This window comes from Onychostoma macrolepis, chromosome 23 (genome assembly GCF_012432095.1).
Source record: "Onychostoma macrolepis isolate SWU-2019 chromosome 23, ASM1243209v1, whole genome shotgun sequence".
In the NCBI taxonomy this organism is placed as follows: Eukaryota; Metazoa; Chordata; class Actinopteri; order Cypriniformes; family Cyprinidae; genus Onychostoma; species Onychostoma macrolepis.
Window position 1 is genome coordinate 21,250,174 of NC_081177.1, and position 15,810 is coordinate 21,265,983.

Here is a 15,810-nt window from a genome sequence, read left to right on the forward strand (position 1 = left end):
TAAAATATAGTAAACTTGGTATGCAACAATATGCAAAATTTGATGGCGCGCTCAAGCTAAACAGGCTTCCTGAGGTCAGACTGCCCTCCAGAGGACCAAAATGTAGGATGACACATCATGTTTGGGGTCCCAAAAACCCAAATGATTAAATAATTGTAGTGATTAAAAAAAAACAACAAGGAAAAAAACAATCTATCATTTTCCTGCAAATTTGTTTCATTTTAATTGGTTTGATTTTGGAGCCTTTACTGAGTTTTAGAGGTGTGTTTGTTCAGCAACAAACACATAAAAGTGTATAAATAAAAATATAAGTAGGTTAGACATTTACAACTTAAACTTTTTAATGTTTACAGAAAAACGACATAAAGCAGCGGAATGAAAAAAAAAAAGTTATTTACAAATGAATAAATGACTGCTTTAAACCGACTGTTTTCTTAAAGCTCAGTGTTGTATTATTGTAATTGATTTCTGATTCCTAATAAGAGGTTTTTTAAATTAGGCTATCTCACTGGTCTTCTCTAGGCGGTAGTCTGTGTATTTGTTAGGTTTTGTGTGTCATGGGAATGAGGCTAAAAAAACTAATTCGTGGCCAAGATATCCTCAGCCAATCAAACGCTTCCTTACGTACGAACGTGACCAATAGGAACACGGCTAGCAGGATACAGGAAGTCTCATGCCACTTTTCACCAGTCTATCTGCAACTATAATAATAATAGACTGGTTTGATGTTGACAGAAGAGAATATTATATTTTTGAGTTTTGTAGTTTGAGATTCGTGTAAAGCTGTGAGAAAACCGTAGCCTAAAATGTGCTCTCAATCGTGAAAACTGTAATTCGCGGCCAAGATATCCTCAGGAGAAAGTGCTACAAACGGTATAAAACGGTGCCTTTTGCATAACTGTAAATTTTACAGTGTAGATATTAATCATTAGGTGAGTGTACATAAAAAGAAAGGGGCTCTGTCTGCGCTCAATGACACAGCACTTGCTGCTGTATGCCAAGAGTGACATGTTAATCAGCCAATCAAATGCTTCCTTACGTACGAACGTGACCAATAGGAACACAGCTAACAGGATACAGGAAGTCTCATGCCACTTTTCACCAGTCTACCAGAACCTCTTCAGCGAGTGTCCCTTAAAGACCCTTATCTGCTGCAGAAATCCACGAAAGACTAGACTTATCCACCGGTATGATACACTTTTATTACAATACGTTATTGTCAGATTTATAGCGGCGTGATTCATTTAAATACGCATCGGAAACAAAATGCGCAGTCATTGTTGAGTGGTTTAAATGGCAGCTAATGCTAATTGAGTGAAGTGCTTCAGAAGCCAAACAATAAAAATATGATTACATCTTCAACCTCAGGGTGACACTGTTAATTATGGTGCTATATTATATCTTAAGATAATATGTAAATGTATATTTGAACAAAAACAAGCCAGTCGGTGAAGCGAGCTAGAGTGCTAATAAATCTTGCTGAGTAACTGTGCTTAGCACAGCTTCATGTTGTTTATCAACCTTGTGATGATGGTGAGCATTGAGCTCTTTGAGAAAACCGTTTTTATGTGAATTCAGAAAGAGCTTGAAATTATGTTGTGTGTTTCAAAAAATTAGTTTAACTGTTTGTATTGTCTTCTCAGAAGTAAGGATGTCATCTGGAGCTCTGTTCCCCAGTCTGGTCTCTGGCTCCCGCAGCTCATCCAGTAAATACCTGGTTGAGTTCAGGGCGGGTAAAATGACCTTGAAGGGCAGCACAGTGACCCCGGACAAGCGCAAAGGCAGCGTCTACATCCAGCAGACAGATGACTCGCTCATCCACTTCTGCTGGAAGGACAGGACCTCTGGAAACGTGGAGGATGTGAGGGCTGTTTACTGTTAGCATGCAACCGATGTTGTTTTATATGGATGTCAAAGTCTTGATTTTGTGTTTCAGGATCTGATAATATTCCCGGATGACTGTGAGTTCAAGCGGGTGAACCAGTGCACTACAGGACGCGTGTACGTACTGAAGTTCAAGGCTGGCTCTAAAAGGCTGTTCTTTTGGATGCAGGTGAGTAAAAGATTGCAGAGCAAAGTATTTTGTGATGCTTGCTGACATGCAGCATTTCAGATTTGCTTTGTAACGAATTGATGCACTTAGAGGGAATTGTGATACCTGTTCGGCTCTGTTCCATCTCTAATCTCTCATCTCTCTAAAGGAGCCGAAAACGGATAAAGATGAGGAGTACTGTCGCAAAGTCAACGAGTACCTGAACAACCCACCCATGCCAGGCACTCTGGGAAGTGGAGGAGGTAGTGGCCATGAACTCTCTGCACTTGGTGGTGAGTGATAGAAGATGGAGAACATGCATCTCACTTTGGGCCTGTCCTGATACCCACACTTGCATTCGTGGTTACTTGAGAGCATGTGTATGCTATAAGATTCAGGGATGCATACTTGTCACTTTTCAGTGAAAATCATAATAGGTCTTTTGTAGGAGTATGTAGATTAGTTGATTTGTTAATCAGTTTTTGAAATTGGGGTGTAGGTGGGTTGGTCTTTCTGCACTACAGGTAGTTAAGACTCAATTCTGTACCCACTCTAAGGCCTATATGTGTGCACACATTTTTGTTTCTATTTACAATTTGTTTTCGCAGCATCACAGACATGTCAGTTGAAAGCAATGGCCAATAGGCCTGAGGCAGGGTAGCGCCACATTTAATTACTGTCAGGAATGAAAACGAAGCTGTGAGTGATAGAAGTAGTCTGTTCGATGGATTGTACTGCTGTTCAATAACATACAGTTGACAAAACATCTTTCTGAAAAACAATTTCAGTTGACAAAAGCCTTATGAAACTGTTTTGAAAATAGTGAAAATTTGGGTCTAGGATCTTTATGCAGTCTGTGCTGTTGTAAAACTCACAGCCTTGTTTTCAACCACGTGAAATTAAATATGGTTTCTAAGGTCTATAAGGTGGTTTCTAAGGTGTTAAAGTTAGTCAGATTTGCACAATACTGCCCAAAATGCTGAATGATTGCATGCATGCTTGCAGATCTTTTTGTGAAGATATGATGTAAATAAGAGATTGATTGTGCATGAGCTCATGCTAACCTGAAGTGATTGACAGCTGCTGTGATTTACAGCATAGAGAGTGCTCTTTGCTTGCTTTTTTCTGTATAATGCCTTAGCAATTTAAATCAAAGTTTTGGGAGTGACTTCAAAACACACCTGTGCTGAATACATTTATTTTATTTTTTTTAGATATTATAGTTGTATACTAAAAAACTTAAGTCACTCTCATTTTCATTTGTGAACTTATTTAACTGAAGAAATAGTTGAAGGTATTTAAAGGGATAGTTCACCCAAAAATGAAAATTTAGTCATTAATTACCCTCATGTTGTTCCAAACCCGTAAGACCTTCGTTCATCTTCGGAACACAAATTAAGATATTTTTGATTTGAAGCTACAAGCATACTTTGTGTAAAGAAAGCAAAAATAACGACTTTATTCAACAATTCGTCTCCTCCGCGTCACCCTATAGCGCCATTTTGGAGAGTATCCACTGAATGTAAACAACGTATTCTGTTCTGTGTCAGCAGCACCACACGGATTTACACTTTGATCTGAACGAAAGCAATGTTTCCGTGTGGTGCTGCATACGTTGTTTACATTCAGTGGATACTCTCCAAAATGGCACTATAGGGTGACGCGGAGGAGACGAATTGTTGAATAAAGTCGTTATTTTTGTTTTCTTTACACATAAAGTATGCTCGTAGCTTCAATCAAAAATATCTTAATTTGTGTTCTGAAGATGAACGAAGGTCTTATGTGTTTGGAACAACATGAGGGTTATTAATGACTCAATTTTCATTTTTGGGTGAACTATCCCTTTAAGGAGGGTAGTTATTTATTTATTTACATTTAATAATTATTTGAAATAGTTCAAACTGCACAAGACTCTCCAAGGTCTGAAAAATGCCAAAGCTCACACTAAATCCACAGCTGTGACAGTGCTTCAGGTGTATTCGAGGCTAAGCGTATCCCATCATTCATTAGGTTCAGGAACTGTTCAGGATGTGCCCTGAGATTTTTAGGAAAACTACATTTAAATGAGATATTACATGTAACTTTTTACAATTTACTACCAAATTATATGTTGTTTTGGTGCAGATATGATTGTGTATTTTGTAAAAGATTTGCAACTGCGTTTTATCACTTAATCGTAAGCTCCACAGTTGCTAAACTGCTGTCTGTTGCATAAGAACTACCAAACAGGCATTGAGAAGTTTACTTTAAAGTACTGAAAATCAAAAAGTGTAAATTGTTACTTGTTTTTTTTTTTTGTGGTTTTAACACTGTTTTGTGAGGTAATCTCTTCAATGCACACTTGTAAGTAGACAAGTGTTCAAGTGCAGTGACTGCAAGTGTACGTTTTGCGACAGGTTCTTTGTTAAGAAGAGTTCTAAGTGAATTTCCCTTGTGTACATGTAATTTTCTATAAGCAGAAGGTGGTCTGCAAAGCCTCCTGGGTAATATGAGTCACAATCAACTCATGCAGCTGATTGGACCAACAGGACTGGGTGGACTTGGTGAGTTATTATTAATTTACTTTAAAGTAATATTCTATGTCCATGATTGTAAATGCTATTTGAACTGGTTCATACTGCAAATAAAAATAAATAAATATAAGCTATATAAAGTCAGTAATTAATTTTATTTTTTTTTTCTGTAAAGGTGCTCTGGCTGGTCCAGGTCTGGCTGGTCTGTTGGGCAGTGGAGGTCCTGCTACCAGCAGCTCAACCTCGAGGTACATCTTTTGATTTCTCCATGCTTATTTCTGGCTCTGTGCTCACACGTCTTGCTGATTTCATTATCCCCCTTCTGTACGCACAGCTCCCGCAGCCAATCAGCAGCAGCCACTCCCTCCTCTGGATCGGCCGCCCGCATCAGCTCCACCCAGGCACCCACCACACCCGTCACCCCTGCTGCTACCTCCACCAGCTCGCCCACGGTGACCCCCACCACCCCTGCAGCCCAGACTCCCTCCATTCCCGCGGTACCCCCCTCCAGCACACAGCCCATCCAGCTGAGTGACCTCCAGAGCATCCTGGCCACCATGAACGTGCCTGCCATGGCCGCAGAGGGGCCGGGAGGTGAGACGCTGACAGCTGATGTACCTTTAATGTGATCTTTGCCCAGATTTCCTATTCTCTAATACGCTGTGCATTGTTCCTCTGTAGTGGACTTAGCGAGTGTGTTGACCCCTGATGTCATGGCTCCTATTCTGGCTAACCCTGAAGTGCAGCAGAGACTGCTGCCGTACCTGCCGTCCGGAGAATCGCTCCCGCAGAGCGCCGAAGAGATCCAGAACACACTGACCTCTCCGCAGTTCCAGCAGGTCACACTCATAATGCACTCAAATGAATGGCTGTTCATTGCAGTACAGTGTTATTGATGATAACCGTATTATGTTCAAATTCTGGAAATAATTATGTTGTGGGTCAGACTGAATCTAATGGGATTCAGTGTAATTCACCAAAATTGCACTATGAAAGAAAAAACTGAAAACCTTTAACCCTGTGGTGCTGTTTGGTCGTTTTTGACCAAAAACTTTAATTTAATTTTATTTGTTTTTTAAGAATTTCTGAATTAATTGGAATGAAATGAAACTTGGTAAATGTTTTGGCACAACACAAAGAATTATGGACATGATTAAAGGTTAAATCATTAGGTCCAGAAAAAAAACAAATCACACTTGTACTGTTTATGTACTTCTAAAAATTTCCACATTGGAAATGAATGTAAAGTTAACTTCATCTAGTGGAAATGTTTGGTACTGCACCCACATACAATCATACTCATTTTTTGAGATATCAACCTCAAATTTGGATCACAACTTGCTTTGATTTTCACAAAGTTTTAGGGTGAAACACTTTTTGGAAAATATTTATTTCATATGAAATATAGTTTTGTGCGTTTTCCATAATGTTTTTTTTTTTTCACTCCAGCAATAATCTGCCAACATTTACTCACCCTCATGTCATTCTAAACCTGTACAGATTTCTTTCTTCTGTTGAACGCAAAAGAAAATATTTTGAAGAACCAGTTGTTGGTCCCCATTGACTTCCATAGTACGGAAAGAAATACTATGGAATTCAATTGGAAACATCACCTGTTTGATTACCAGCATCCCTTCAAAATATCTTCTTTTGTGTTTAACATATGAAAGAAACTCATACAGGTTTGGAATGACATGAGGGTGAGTAAATGACAATTTTTATTTTTGGCTAAACTATCCCTTTAATGCCTGTTGTCTCCCATCATAAAATGGAGAATTTAATGAATTATAAAACGGATAGTTACAGTCTAATTGCATGAGCCGTATTTGAAGCGGCTGTGAAAGACCATTCTGCTAAATATTGACTGAAAATATAGCTTGGCAAAAGAATTATTTGTCATCAATGAATTATAACACTTTGTTTTTGTGGGTTTATTTTATGAAACTTTGCCAGGTGTATGTAATGATTTACGTAAGCAATTTGTGGGAATCTTGGGCTTGTCCATGTATTCTGCTTTGATGTAAACATGCTCTGTGTGTGCAGGCGATGAGTATGTTCAGCAGTGCTCTGGCCTCTGGTCAGCTCGGCCCTCTCATGAACCAGTTTGGTCTGCCTTCTGAAGCAGTGGACGCAGCTAATAAAGGAGGTGAGATGTGTAACACGTCCATCAATCAACATACAATTTGAATTCAAATTTATATGAACTTCAAGGAAACGGTTTATCTTGAGTATTTGTAATAACTATTTTATGTTCGGTACCCACAAGCACTCATTTGCTTTGTCTTGGTGTTTAGATGTGGAGGCGTTTGCCAAGGCCATGGAGGGCAGTGACAGCAAGACAGATGATGGCGATTCCAAAGACAAGAAAGATGATGACGAGGACATGAGCTTGGATTAGAACAACCTTCTGAACACAGTCGTCTCTCTGAAGTGTTAGTCTCATGCTAGTCTGGGTTGTTTGCCTGTACTCACATTGATTCACGTATGTGTTTTGTATGTCCAAAGCTACACCTATTAAACAATCGACTCTGTAATTCCAGCTTGTGCTTGTGTGAAGTTGATCAGCATGAAATCAAGGTGACAAAACATAAAGGAAATGTTTATTGCCAGTAAAAATACAGCTGAGGGAATCTGACAAAATATAAAAAGTGACAAATAATATTTCATGAGTTTTCAACTCCAGTGATTTTAGATAATACACGATGAATCCCTCTGGCGCATGGGATATCCACATTAAATTGCCATCCAGTGTTTTTATACAACTAAATATTCACATAAAACCCATTTAATGGTCATATGATTGTATCAATGAAATGTACTAATTAAACCTGGAACAATATGAATCCAGTGCCAATCCATCTCTATATTCCTCTGGTCCCTGCCGTTCTGAACATAATTTATCAGTGGCGTCTCGGCACTTGCAGTGCTTTTTAATGAAACTACATACACAGGTGTCATGAAAGTAAACATAAATATCGGTTTAAATTAAATGCTAAGCAAACCCACCACCTGCTGATTTGATTGTGTGAGTGTAGAGTATGTAGGGTTAATGTAGCTGTGGTCTATAATGCAGGGCAGCCCTGAGTCCCCACAGATCCAGACACTGACAGGGGTTTGGACAGCAGGACAGGCCTGTGGTTCAGTATGGCTTTCCTCACACATCCGTGGAAAGAGAGGACGGTGGACGGGAGACCTGGCGCGGCTATAGTATCTACACACAAGAAGACAGCAGGCTTATGTCAATATTGAGCATCGCACCTCGTTTGTTTATTTCAATGTATGATTTTGGTTCATTTAGCTTTAAAAATTTGACTTGACAGGAATTGTAAATATTGATTTGGTAGCATTCAGATGTCATACCTGGCACGCCACCCAGATAAACACTCTCTTTGCCCCCGTTCGATCTGCTCAGTTTAGGACCCACTCCATGTTCACTCGTCGCATCCACGTGTAGCTGGATGACGTTGCTCTTCTTCACAACTAAAATCACAAATATGCAAGTGTCAAATACATTGCTTATAAAGTATCTTTATATTTTAACTAGGGCTGTCAATTCGATTACAATTTTTAATCTAATTAATTACATGGTGTAATTAAAGATTATTTAAAGCTATTATTGTGTTAAATGAGAAAGAATATATTTGATTCAACGTAAAATTTATCACACAACAGCCTAACATAAACTATGAAACATAAAAGAAGATAATTTGAGAGAAGTTTCGGCATTTTTTGTTCATGCAATGTAAGTCACCTTGTAACCAAAACAGCTTTGTTACCAACAGTCTTATGTTGCACAAAAGAAAGTAAATTATTCAGGTTTGAAATGACATGAGGGTGAGTAAATGATGACAGATTTTTCTTTTTTTGGGGGTTAATTTATTTATTCATTTATTTATTACACTCTAAAGAAGAAACTAAAACTACCAGCAGGTAGCTGTAAATGTCTTTATGAGTCATTCATTCATTCAATTCGTTCAAATGGCCGATTCATTCAGGAATTCAGTAAACGGCTCTCTCTATGAATGGGCTTTAAATCCTTGGTTCACACGATTCGTTCAAAACGTGGATTCATTCAGAAACTAAGCGCCACTATGTTGCTCACAGATGCACAACAGTTCTGCTGTGGCTTTATAGGTAATATTTTCGTTTGCAAAATTGAACAAAAACACACAATACTGTGTTAAAAATATAACACAACCTTCTGTTCTTATGTACTGAACTGTTGTATAAAATCACATTTGCACTCGTTATATTTGGGACAAACAGTGCTGATATTGCTCTCGCTGCTCGTGTGATATAAATATGAGACAAAAACTCATACAGGAGCATTTTTTGCCCCAATATCTTGAATTTTAGGAGCAAAACTGCATTTGTTGGGGTCACAATACAGTCTACTGTATGAAATGTAAGGTGACGTAAAGGTCTGGGGGCGGGGCCAATGCGTTAACTGTGTTAAAATATTTTAAATGTATTATTTTTAACTAATTAATTAACACGTTAAACTGAGAGCCCTAATTTTAACCCTTCTGTTCTGTGTAGCTTTAGAACCAGATGAAAAGTATGAAACAAATAAAGCTAATAATGACATTCATATTAATAATGATATTAAATTCGAAAGTCTTTGGTTTCCAAATTTAAAAAATACAAAGACCACAAGGGTTAAATGCAGTGTGATTGTTTGTGTTTTTAAAGACTCACTTGCAATAGTGTGCCAACCTCCATCACAGAGAGACTCTTCTGGAGCGAGACTGACTGAGAACTGTCCACTGCCGCTGTTCACCAACACAATCACCTGCACAGAATAAACACACTTCAAACTGGTGTACGGACCCGTCCCTAAACCACTTTGCTGCCTGCATCTCTCATTTTAAGAGTTATGGGTAAGTTATTGCGTGTGTATGTGTGCGCACGGCTGTGTCACCTGGCCCTGGTTCAGATAGAGACTCAGCTGTTGAGATTTCTTGGCTCCAGTGTGCAGCAGGAGCCCAGAGTCTGAAACCAGACGCACCTCCAGCTGGATCTCGAGGTCCCGGCCCAACACCAGCGATTCGTCTAGCATGACAGAGAGGCGCAATAAACAAAGTGTACTGTAAACCACCTTTCTGGATTCAATCTGAAGCGTGTTTGATTGATTGGCTCACCGATGGTCAGATATCCTCCCTGACTGGAGAAGTAAACCCCGGGCTGCAGGGGCTGCTGGTAGCAGGGTGTCACTCCCACACTGTGAGAGGGGCTCTGTGACGGCACCTCGTTCAGTTTCAGATCCCGCACGCAGCCAACCAAACCAGCCTGGAAGAAAGAAACAGAAAGAAAGAAAAGCCACATAAGTTATATCTTTGTGAAAATGTACAGATAGGTACGATCTTGGTTCCTAAGCACAGTCAGCTGCCCCCAAAAAACAGCTTTTTAGAGTTTCATGATTGCATTCCAGAACTGAAGGCTGCTCCGAACTTCATGCTGCCTTTTACAATATCATTAAATATATTCTTTATGGATAAGGCAATTCCAAAAATGCATTGCAATGAGTTTAGTGAAAAAAATGAAAAAGTGAAAAACTTCCAAGAGGTTTATTCTGTATATTCACCAACAGATTTTATTACTAAAATATCCACTTTATTATAAAAAAAAGAAACTCTTTTGTGCATTATTAGAATATGATTTCATACTAGCAAAATAATGTAATATTTATATAAAACAATATAATGTTCAAAATAAAAAGCATGTTCTTATTACAATTTTAAGATTAAATGTTAATAAAATAATACAGTATTAAACAATATAATATTAAAATAAAATGAACATATTTACATGTTATTACTTTTAGTAATAACATGTAAATATGTTTATTTTATTTTGAATATTATATTGTTTAATACTGTATTAAATGATTATTTTACTTTTTTATTTTTTTACAATAAAATAAAATAACCCTTGTGTATTTCATTTAATATGAAAAATATTGCAATAAAAACAGTTCATGCTAATTAAAAGAGACTATTATCTAACATTTCTGTTTGCTTATTAAGAGTATCACATTATTAGATTAGCAACATAACATCAAAATGTTAAAATTGTGAATTGTTTGCTTTGCATTATTTAATAAAATTTTATAAAAGTTTGTCAAATAAAACATGGTTGATCAAACTTGTAATAAATAAAAATAAAATATACAATATTAATGCAAATGTGTGTGTATGCGTGTACGTGTGTGTTTTATTAAATAAAATATGAATATTCGATAAATAAAATAAAACATGGTGGACGGAGACCTGCATTTCAATGAAAATGAAACAATGCAACATAAACAGTCATTATGTAATTAAAAAGAGATTATCTTATCCAACATTTGTGAATACTTGTTAGCTTAGCAACTAACATCAATGCTAATATCAGCCTCTTGTTCGCTTTGCAATATTTGTGTGACTCGTTGAGCTGTTGCTCATTTCAGTCACTATATAAAGCAGTAGACAACAAGGCAGTTCGCCTGTATTGAACATAATGTGTTTACCATAGCTGCGCTGTGGTCTGAGGGAAGTCCACCGATATAGAGAGGAGCACCAAACACACTCTTTCCTCCTCCGCCCGTCACCCTCTTGTTCTGGGTGTCGAGGCCGTCCACTGTCAGAGAGGCCCTGTCAGCCTCCACTCTCACAAACACCTGCACCAGTTCATTGAGAAAATAAGAAAAAATCACAAATGTATATCTAAAAACACGACTCATCCACATACGAACCGTGTGCCACAGGCCGTCGTTGTATTTCTTTTTGCTGCGTATGCTGGTCTTCCTCTTTCCGCCGTTGACCATCAGCATCAGATGGCCATCAAACACAGAGAGCGTCACGGTCCTCTGGCCTTTCCCTCCCGCCACGTAGAAAATCAGTCCACTCGAGGAGTTCACACGCACACCGACAGAGATGTGCGGCCTGCAGATGGAGTTATACACAGGTAAGTCATTTTGCCATTTTGGGTCAATATTAGTGACTTTTTTGGTCAGATCTGGACATATTATAATGATTTTCATGCTAATTTAGATTACCTTTCAGTCATCTAACTCTCACTTAAAAGTTTAATTGTTAGAAACACCAATAATTTAAGAACACTGTTAAATGAATATCAATTTTTCATACAAAACAGTGCAGAATTGTAATATCAGCCATAACATGTAATTGCTTTACAGTGTTTTATTACTGTGAGGTTTTTTATACTCACGCTTTGCTAAACGCTTGGGGCAGCGAATCAAATCTCAGATGGCTGTGGGAGGAGCCACTGAAATGATGAGCGTCGACCTCCTGGACGGACATCTCACCCTGACAGGAGTCACGTGCCATTCGACTTCTCGAACTTCCATTAGCCTTACTCTGTATATTCACAAACAGACTCTTATTAAAATAATATGAGTATCTATTGTTAAGAAAATAATATATTATTAAAAAGAATTTTAAGTTTATGTGATTTCATACTAGCAAAATAATATAATATTAAATCAATATAATATTTAAAATAATTTTTTAAGAAAATAACATTTCTACATTTTAAAAAATAGTACCTTTGGATTATTTTGCCGTGGTGAATCCAGTATTTCCAGTGGGACTGAAGAGGAGGGGCAAACGAATGTGTAATTGTCTCCCTTTTGAGTGTTTTTCATATCTTCTACAGTCTGGGGTTCCTTATTTCTAAGAACATAATGTAGAAATGATAAAAGCTGATCTAATTGGAACTTTCATAAAGCTTATAAGCATTCAGGTGTAATCGTTAGCATTTTGCTCCACTGGATCACACACCTCTTCATGAAGAAGTTACTGACGCAGCCGGTGAAGCCGTCTGTCACAGGTGTGCCGCCCACCACAGGTGTGCCGCCCACATAAGAAATGTTAGATTGCAGCCCCATCCTGTGGTTGGTCACATTGACATTTACTCCTCGCTTCTCAAGAACATCATCTATATAAACAAGTAACCTAAACAAAAGCAGAAATAGTCACAACCCTATACACAAACACAATTTTATTGTATATTAATATCAAACATAGAGTGGCATACTCATTTCGGATGCGGTAAAATGCAACATAGTGACTTTTGTCATCGTTGTATGTCTTCTGAGACCTGAGTCCATTTGTTTCAGTACTGACTACTACATGGCCGCTGTCTAATACCACCTGACACCTGTCACTCTGAGAGGACAAAAACAAACACAAAATTTGACATAAAATTTACATTGTATGTTATATACTCAATATGTGACCCTGGACCACAAAAGCAGTCTTAAGTCGCTGGGGTATATTTGTAGCAATAGCAAAAATACATTGTATGGGTCAAAATTATCAATTTTTCTTTTATGCCAAAAATCATTAGGATATTAAGTAAAGATCATGTTCCATGAAGATATTTTGTAAATTTCTTACCGTAAATATATTAAAACTTAATTTTTGATTAGTAATATGCATTGCTAAGAACTTCATTTGGACAACTTTAAAGGCCATTTTCTTAATATTTAGATTTTTTTTGCACCCTCAGATTCCAGATATTCAAATAGTTGTATCTCGGCCAAATATTGTCCGATTTTAACAAACCATACATCAATGGAAAGCGTATTTATTCAGCTTTCAGCTGATGTATAAATCTCAATTTCAAGAAATTGACACTTAAGACTGGTTTTGTTGTCCAGGGTCACATATGATTTGATATGTCAAACTGTAATTTGTACCTGGCCTTGGCGGTAAAACATGACCCCGTTTTGCTGATCAGTTCTGAAGCCGATGCCAGCATAGAAGTTGTCTGGATTCTGTACATCGTCCATTTTCAAGCTCAGGTAACCTTCACCAGTGAAATGAGCCTCACGAGTAAACTGACACACAACACAAACACACATGAACACATGTGTCTTAATGCAGCAGATGTCGTATGTGCTGGAAAACAGTGTGGTTGGGAATCATAAGGAATTTACAGATTCTGGTTCCCATTCTGAGTGATTTTGCAATCAAGTTTCTTGTCAAGTTTCCTTTCATAACTCAGTTGTTGTTGCACCTTGTATAACTGTGGTCATTTTAACATTTTTACAGTAATAACAATTCTAAAAAAGATCACTTGCTGTAAAAATTAACCATTTAAAAATGATCCTTTGCGTTGTTACATATTTTATCAAAGTGTCTAGTCAAGTAATATCGATATGGCCTAAATAATATTCCTAAGCTTCGGTATAATTAGATGTTATTTGTTGAAAAGAAATTTGGTATAGTGTTTGCAAAAATTTGGACATCCTTGTTGCTGGGTGTGGAACATTTAAATATGCTATTTTAGATTATTAGGGAACACTATTTGTTACTAACTCGTTGCTTATTAGCATGCATATTACTAGTATAATATTGGCTGTTTATTAGTACTTATAAAGCACATTTTAATGCCTTATTCTGCATTCTGAATCATTATTTTGGACCAACGACAGTTAGAAAGTGTTTAACAGCCAGTGTGATGTTTTCCTATGTTTTCAAACCAACAAAATAAACTCAAAAACACCGGTATATTCAGTAGCCCCTCACCGCAGAACACAAGATCCAGGGGGCGAGGTTGGATCCATGTCTAGGGGGTGGAGATGGGTAGGTTTAGGTATATGTAAGGATCTGGATCCAACCACGCCCCCTGGATCTTGTGTTCTGCAGTGAGGACCATCTCTGTATATTGACTGAGTGAATGCAAGTATGTTCCAGAAACGGTTGTTCCAGAAACATGAGCAGAACTGAATGTAGATTCCCAACCGTACTGAAACAAGTCTGATGATGCTCACCAGCAGGTCATCTTGACAGCCATAGCTGATCCCTGCACTCCTCATTGTCTTCACTTGAATGAAGCTTCTCATGGCCTTAATGGACCTGAAGCAGCCCTTTACGGAGCCGCGCTTCCCAAACACACTCTTTAAACTGCAATGACATGCACAGATAGTTAATCACACAGCGAGGATCACCAGCCTGTGTACAAGTGGATCTAAATATGACTTCTCTGTGGAAATATCTGCACGGTCACCTCTCGGGCATCTGATCATGTGGCACTCCACCCAGGTAATATCGTCCTGTGAAGTTGAGCTCATTGCTGGAAAGTGTGTAGACCTTAGTACGACCTAGCCTCACTGTCATTTCATTTTTTGAAAGTTGAAAGATAACGTCCAACTGAAAACAATAAACAGAAAACAGAAAACTTACAGAGATGAACAGACAGGCAGGAAAATCCTGGAATAAATAGATGGTTTTACTCACAAATTTCGCCTGCGCATCACTGATTTTAATGTTTGACTCTCGTTGTCCGAAATCTAAGATGGAAAACTTTCCTTCAAGGTTATGGAGGACTTTCAGAAGACCTCCTTGCACAGCTATGCACACATACTTATCCTGAGAAGGGAAAAGAAAGACATTAGCACATGATAACATGCGTCAAACAATCCCAAATCCTAAATTTTGCAGTCCACGTCCCACCTCTCTTTGGAACATCATGAGAATGCCGTTTTGTGAGATGAGTTTGACATACTGCTCAAACACACGGTCATCCTTCCGAGTTTCGAACAAAACCTCAACATAGCCCGAACCATCAAAATACACTCCGTCAACTCCCCACTCGGGTGTATTTGCTGGCCTCTTCCTGTTTAAACACATGAAGCGATTTTACAAAGAATGCACTCTCGCTTCGCACAGATTATATGATTTAATAAATAATAAATGAAACCTCTCTGACCGTGAACAAGGGAGCTCAGTTGTGGTGTTCTTTTGGAAGATTTGCTCAAAGTTATAGAGGCTGATTAGTTCTTCATTTAGACTTAATAACTCCAGGCAGCCTTTGAAGAAGTTAGGAGATGTCATGTTCAGGTCCACTGGAGGCTGTGTGTGTTTGAGAGAAAGAGAAAGAAATTGTGAAATATTCAAATGTATTGAAATGGATGACAGAAAATAGCTGATAATCAATAAATGGCCGATATTCAAATTCTACACCAGTTGAGTTTTGGTCATCTTTGGCTTGCTCGGTTGGGTTTGAAAGACAATTGAGTAATATTATTGATATGACTGCACTGACACCATCGGATGAAAACAAAACTTGACTGTAAACCTGCTTTAATTTAATCGAATTTGTTTCATAATTGATGAACTTCACAACACTGACAATGCTACTGAACTGAATTTTTTTTTTTTCAGGATTCTTTAATGAATAGAAAGAATTTATTTACAATAGCAAATATTCTGGCACTTTTGATGTATTTAATGCATCCTTGCTGAATACAAGAGTTGT

At 37.9% G+C, this 15,810-nt stretch overlaps 2 protein-coding genes across 3 annotated transcripts in view; one reads left to right on the plus strand and one right to left on the minus strand.

The window, feature by feature from the left end:
• The first annotated feature begins 712 nt into the window (after positions 1-712).
• On the plus strand, positions 713-7,085 carry adrm1 (ADRM1 26S proteasome ubiquitin receptor). The gene is made up of 10 exons (XM_058762853.1): positions 713-1,187; positions 1,644-1,861; positions 1,937-2,053; positions 2,202-2,325; positions 4,492-4,575; positions 4,721-4,793; positions 4,880-5,139; positions 5,227-5,384; positions 6,589-6,691; positions 6,840-7,085. The coding sequence occupies exons 2-10, from the start codon at positions 1,652-1,654 to the stop codon at positions 6,941-6,943; spliced, it is 1,233 nt and encodes a 410-aa protein (XP_058618836.1). The 5' UTR covers positions 713-1,187; positions 1,644-1,651; the 3' UTR covers positions 6,944-7,085.
• Positions 7,086-7,133: 48 nt separating this feature from the next.
• lama5 (laminin, alpha 5) overlaps positions 7,134-15,810 on the minus strand; it is a 91,955-nt gene continuing 83,278 nt past the window's right edge. For both annotated transcript variants that reach the window (XM_058762852.1, XM_058762851.1), the window contains exons 64-80: positions 15,262-15,404; positions 15,006-15,168; positions 14,790-14,921; positions 14,560-14,702; positions 14,324-14,456; positions 13,247-13,387; positions 12,583-12,713; positions 12,327-12,500; positions 12,092-12,218; positions 11,755-11,903; positions 11,279-11,468; positions 11,054-11,203; positions 9,687-9,834; positions 9,467-9,597; positions 9,244-9,337; positions 7,906-8,025; positions 7,134-7,756 (exon numbers count right to left, since the gene is read on the minus strand). In XM_058762852.1, the coding sequence (XP_058618835.1) occupies positions 7,608-7,756; positions 7,906-8,025; positions 9,244-9,337; positions 9,467-9,597; positions 9,687-9,834; positions 11,054-11,203; positions 11,279-11,468; positions 11,755-11,903; positions 12,092-12,218; positions 12,327-12,500; positions 12,583-12,713; positions 13,247-13,387; positions 14,324-14,456; positions 14,560-14,702; positions 14,790-14,921; positions 15,006-15,168; positions 15,262-15,404 (2,418 nt within the window). In that variant the 3' untranslated portion in view covers positions 7,134-7,607. The remainder of the gene's footprint in view (positions 7,757-7,905; positions 8,026-9,243; positions 9,338-9,466; positions 9,598-9,686; positions 9,835-11,053; positions 11,204-11,278; positions 11,469-11,754; positions 11,904-12,091; positions 12,219-12,326; positions 12,501-12,582; positions 12,714-13,246; positions 13,388-14,323; positions 14,457-14,559; positions 14,703-14,789; positions 14,922-15,005; positions 15,169-15,261; positions 15,405-15,810) is intronic.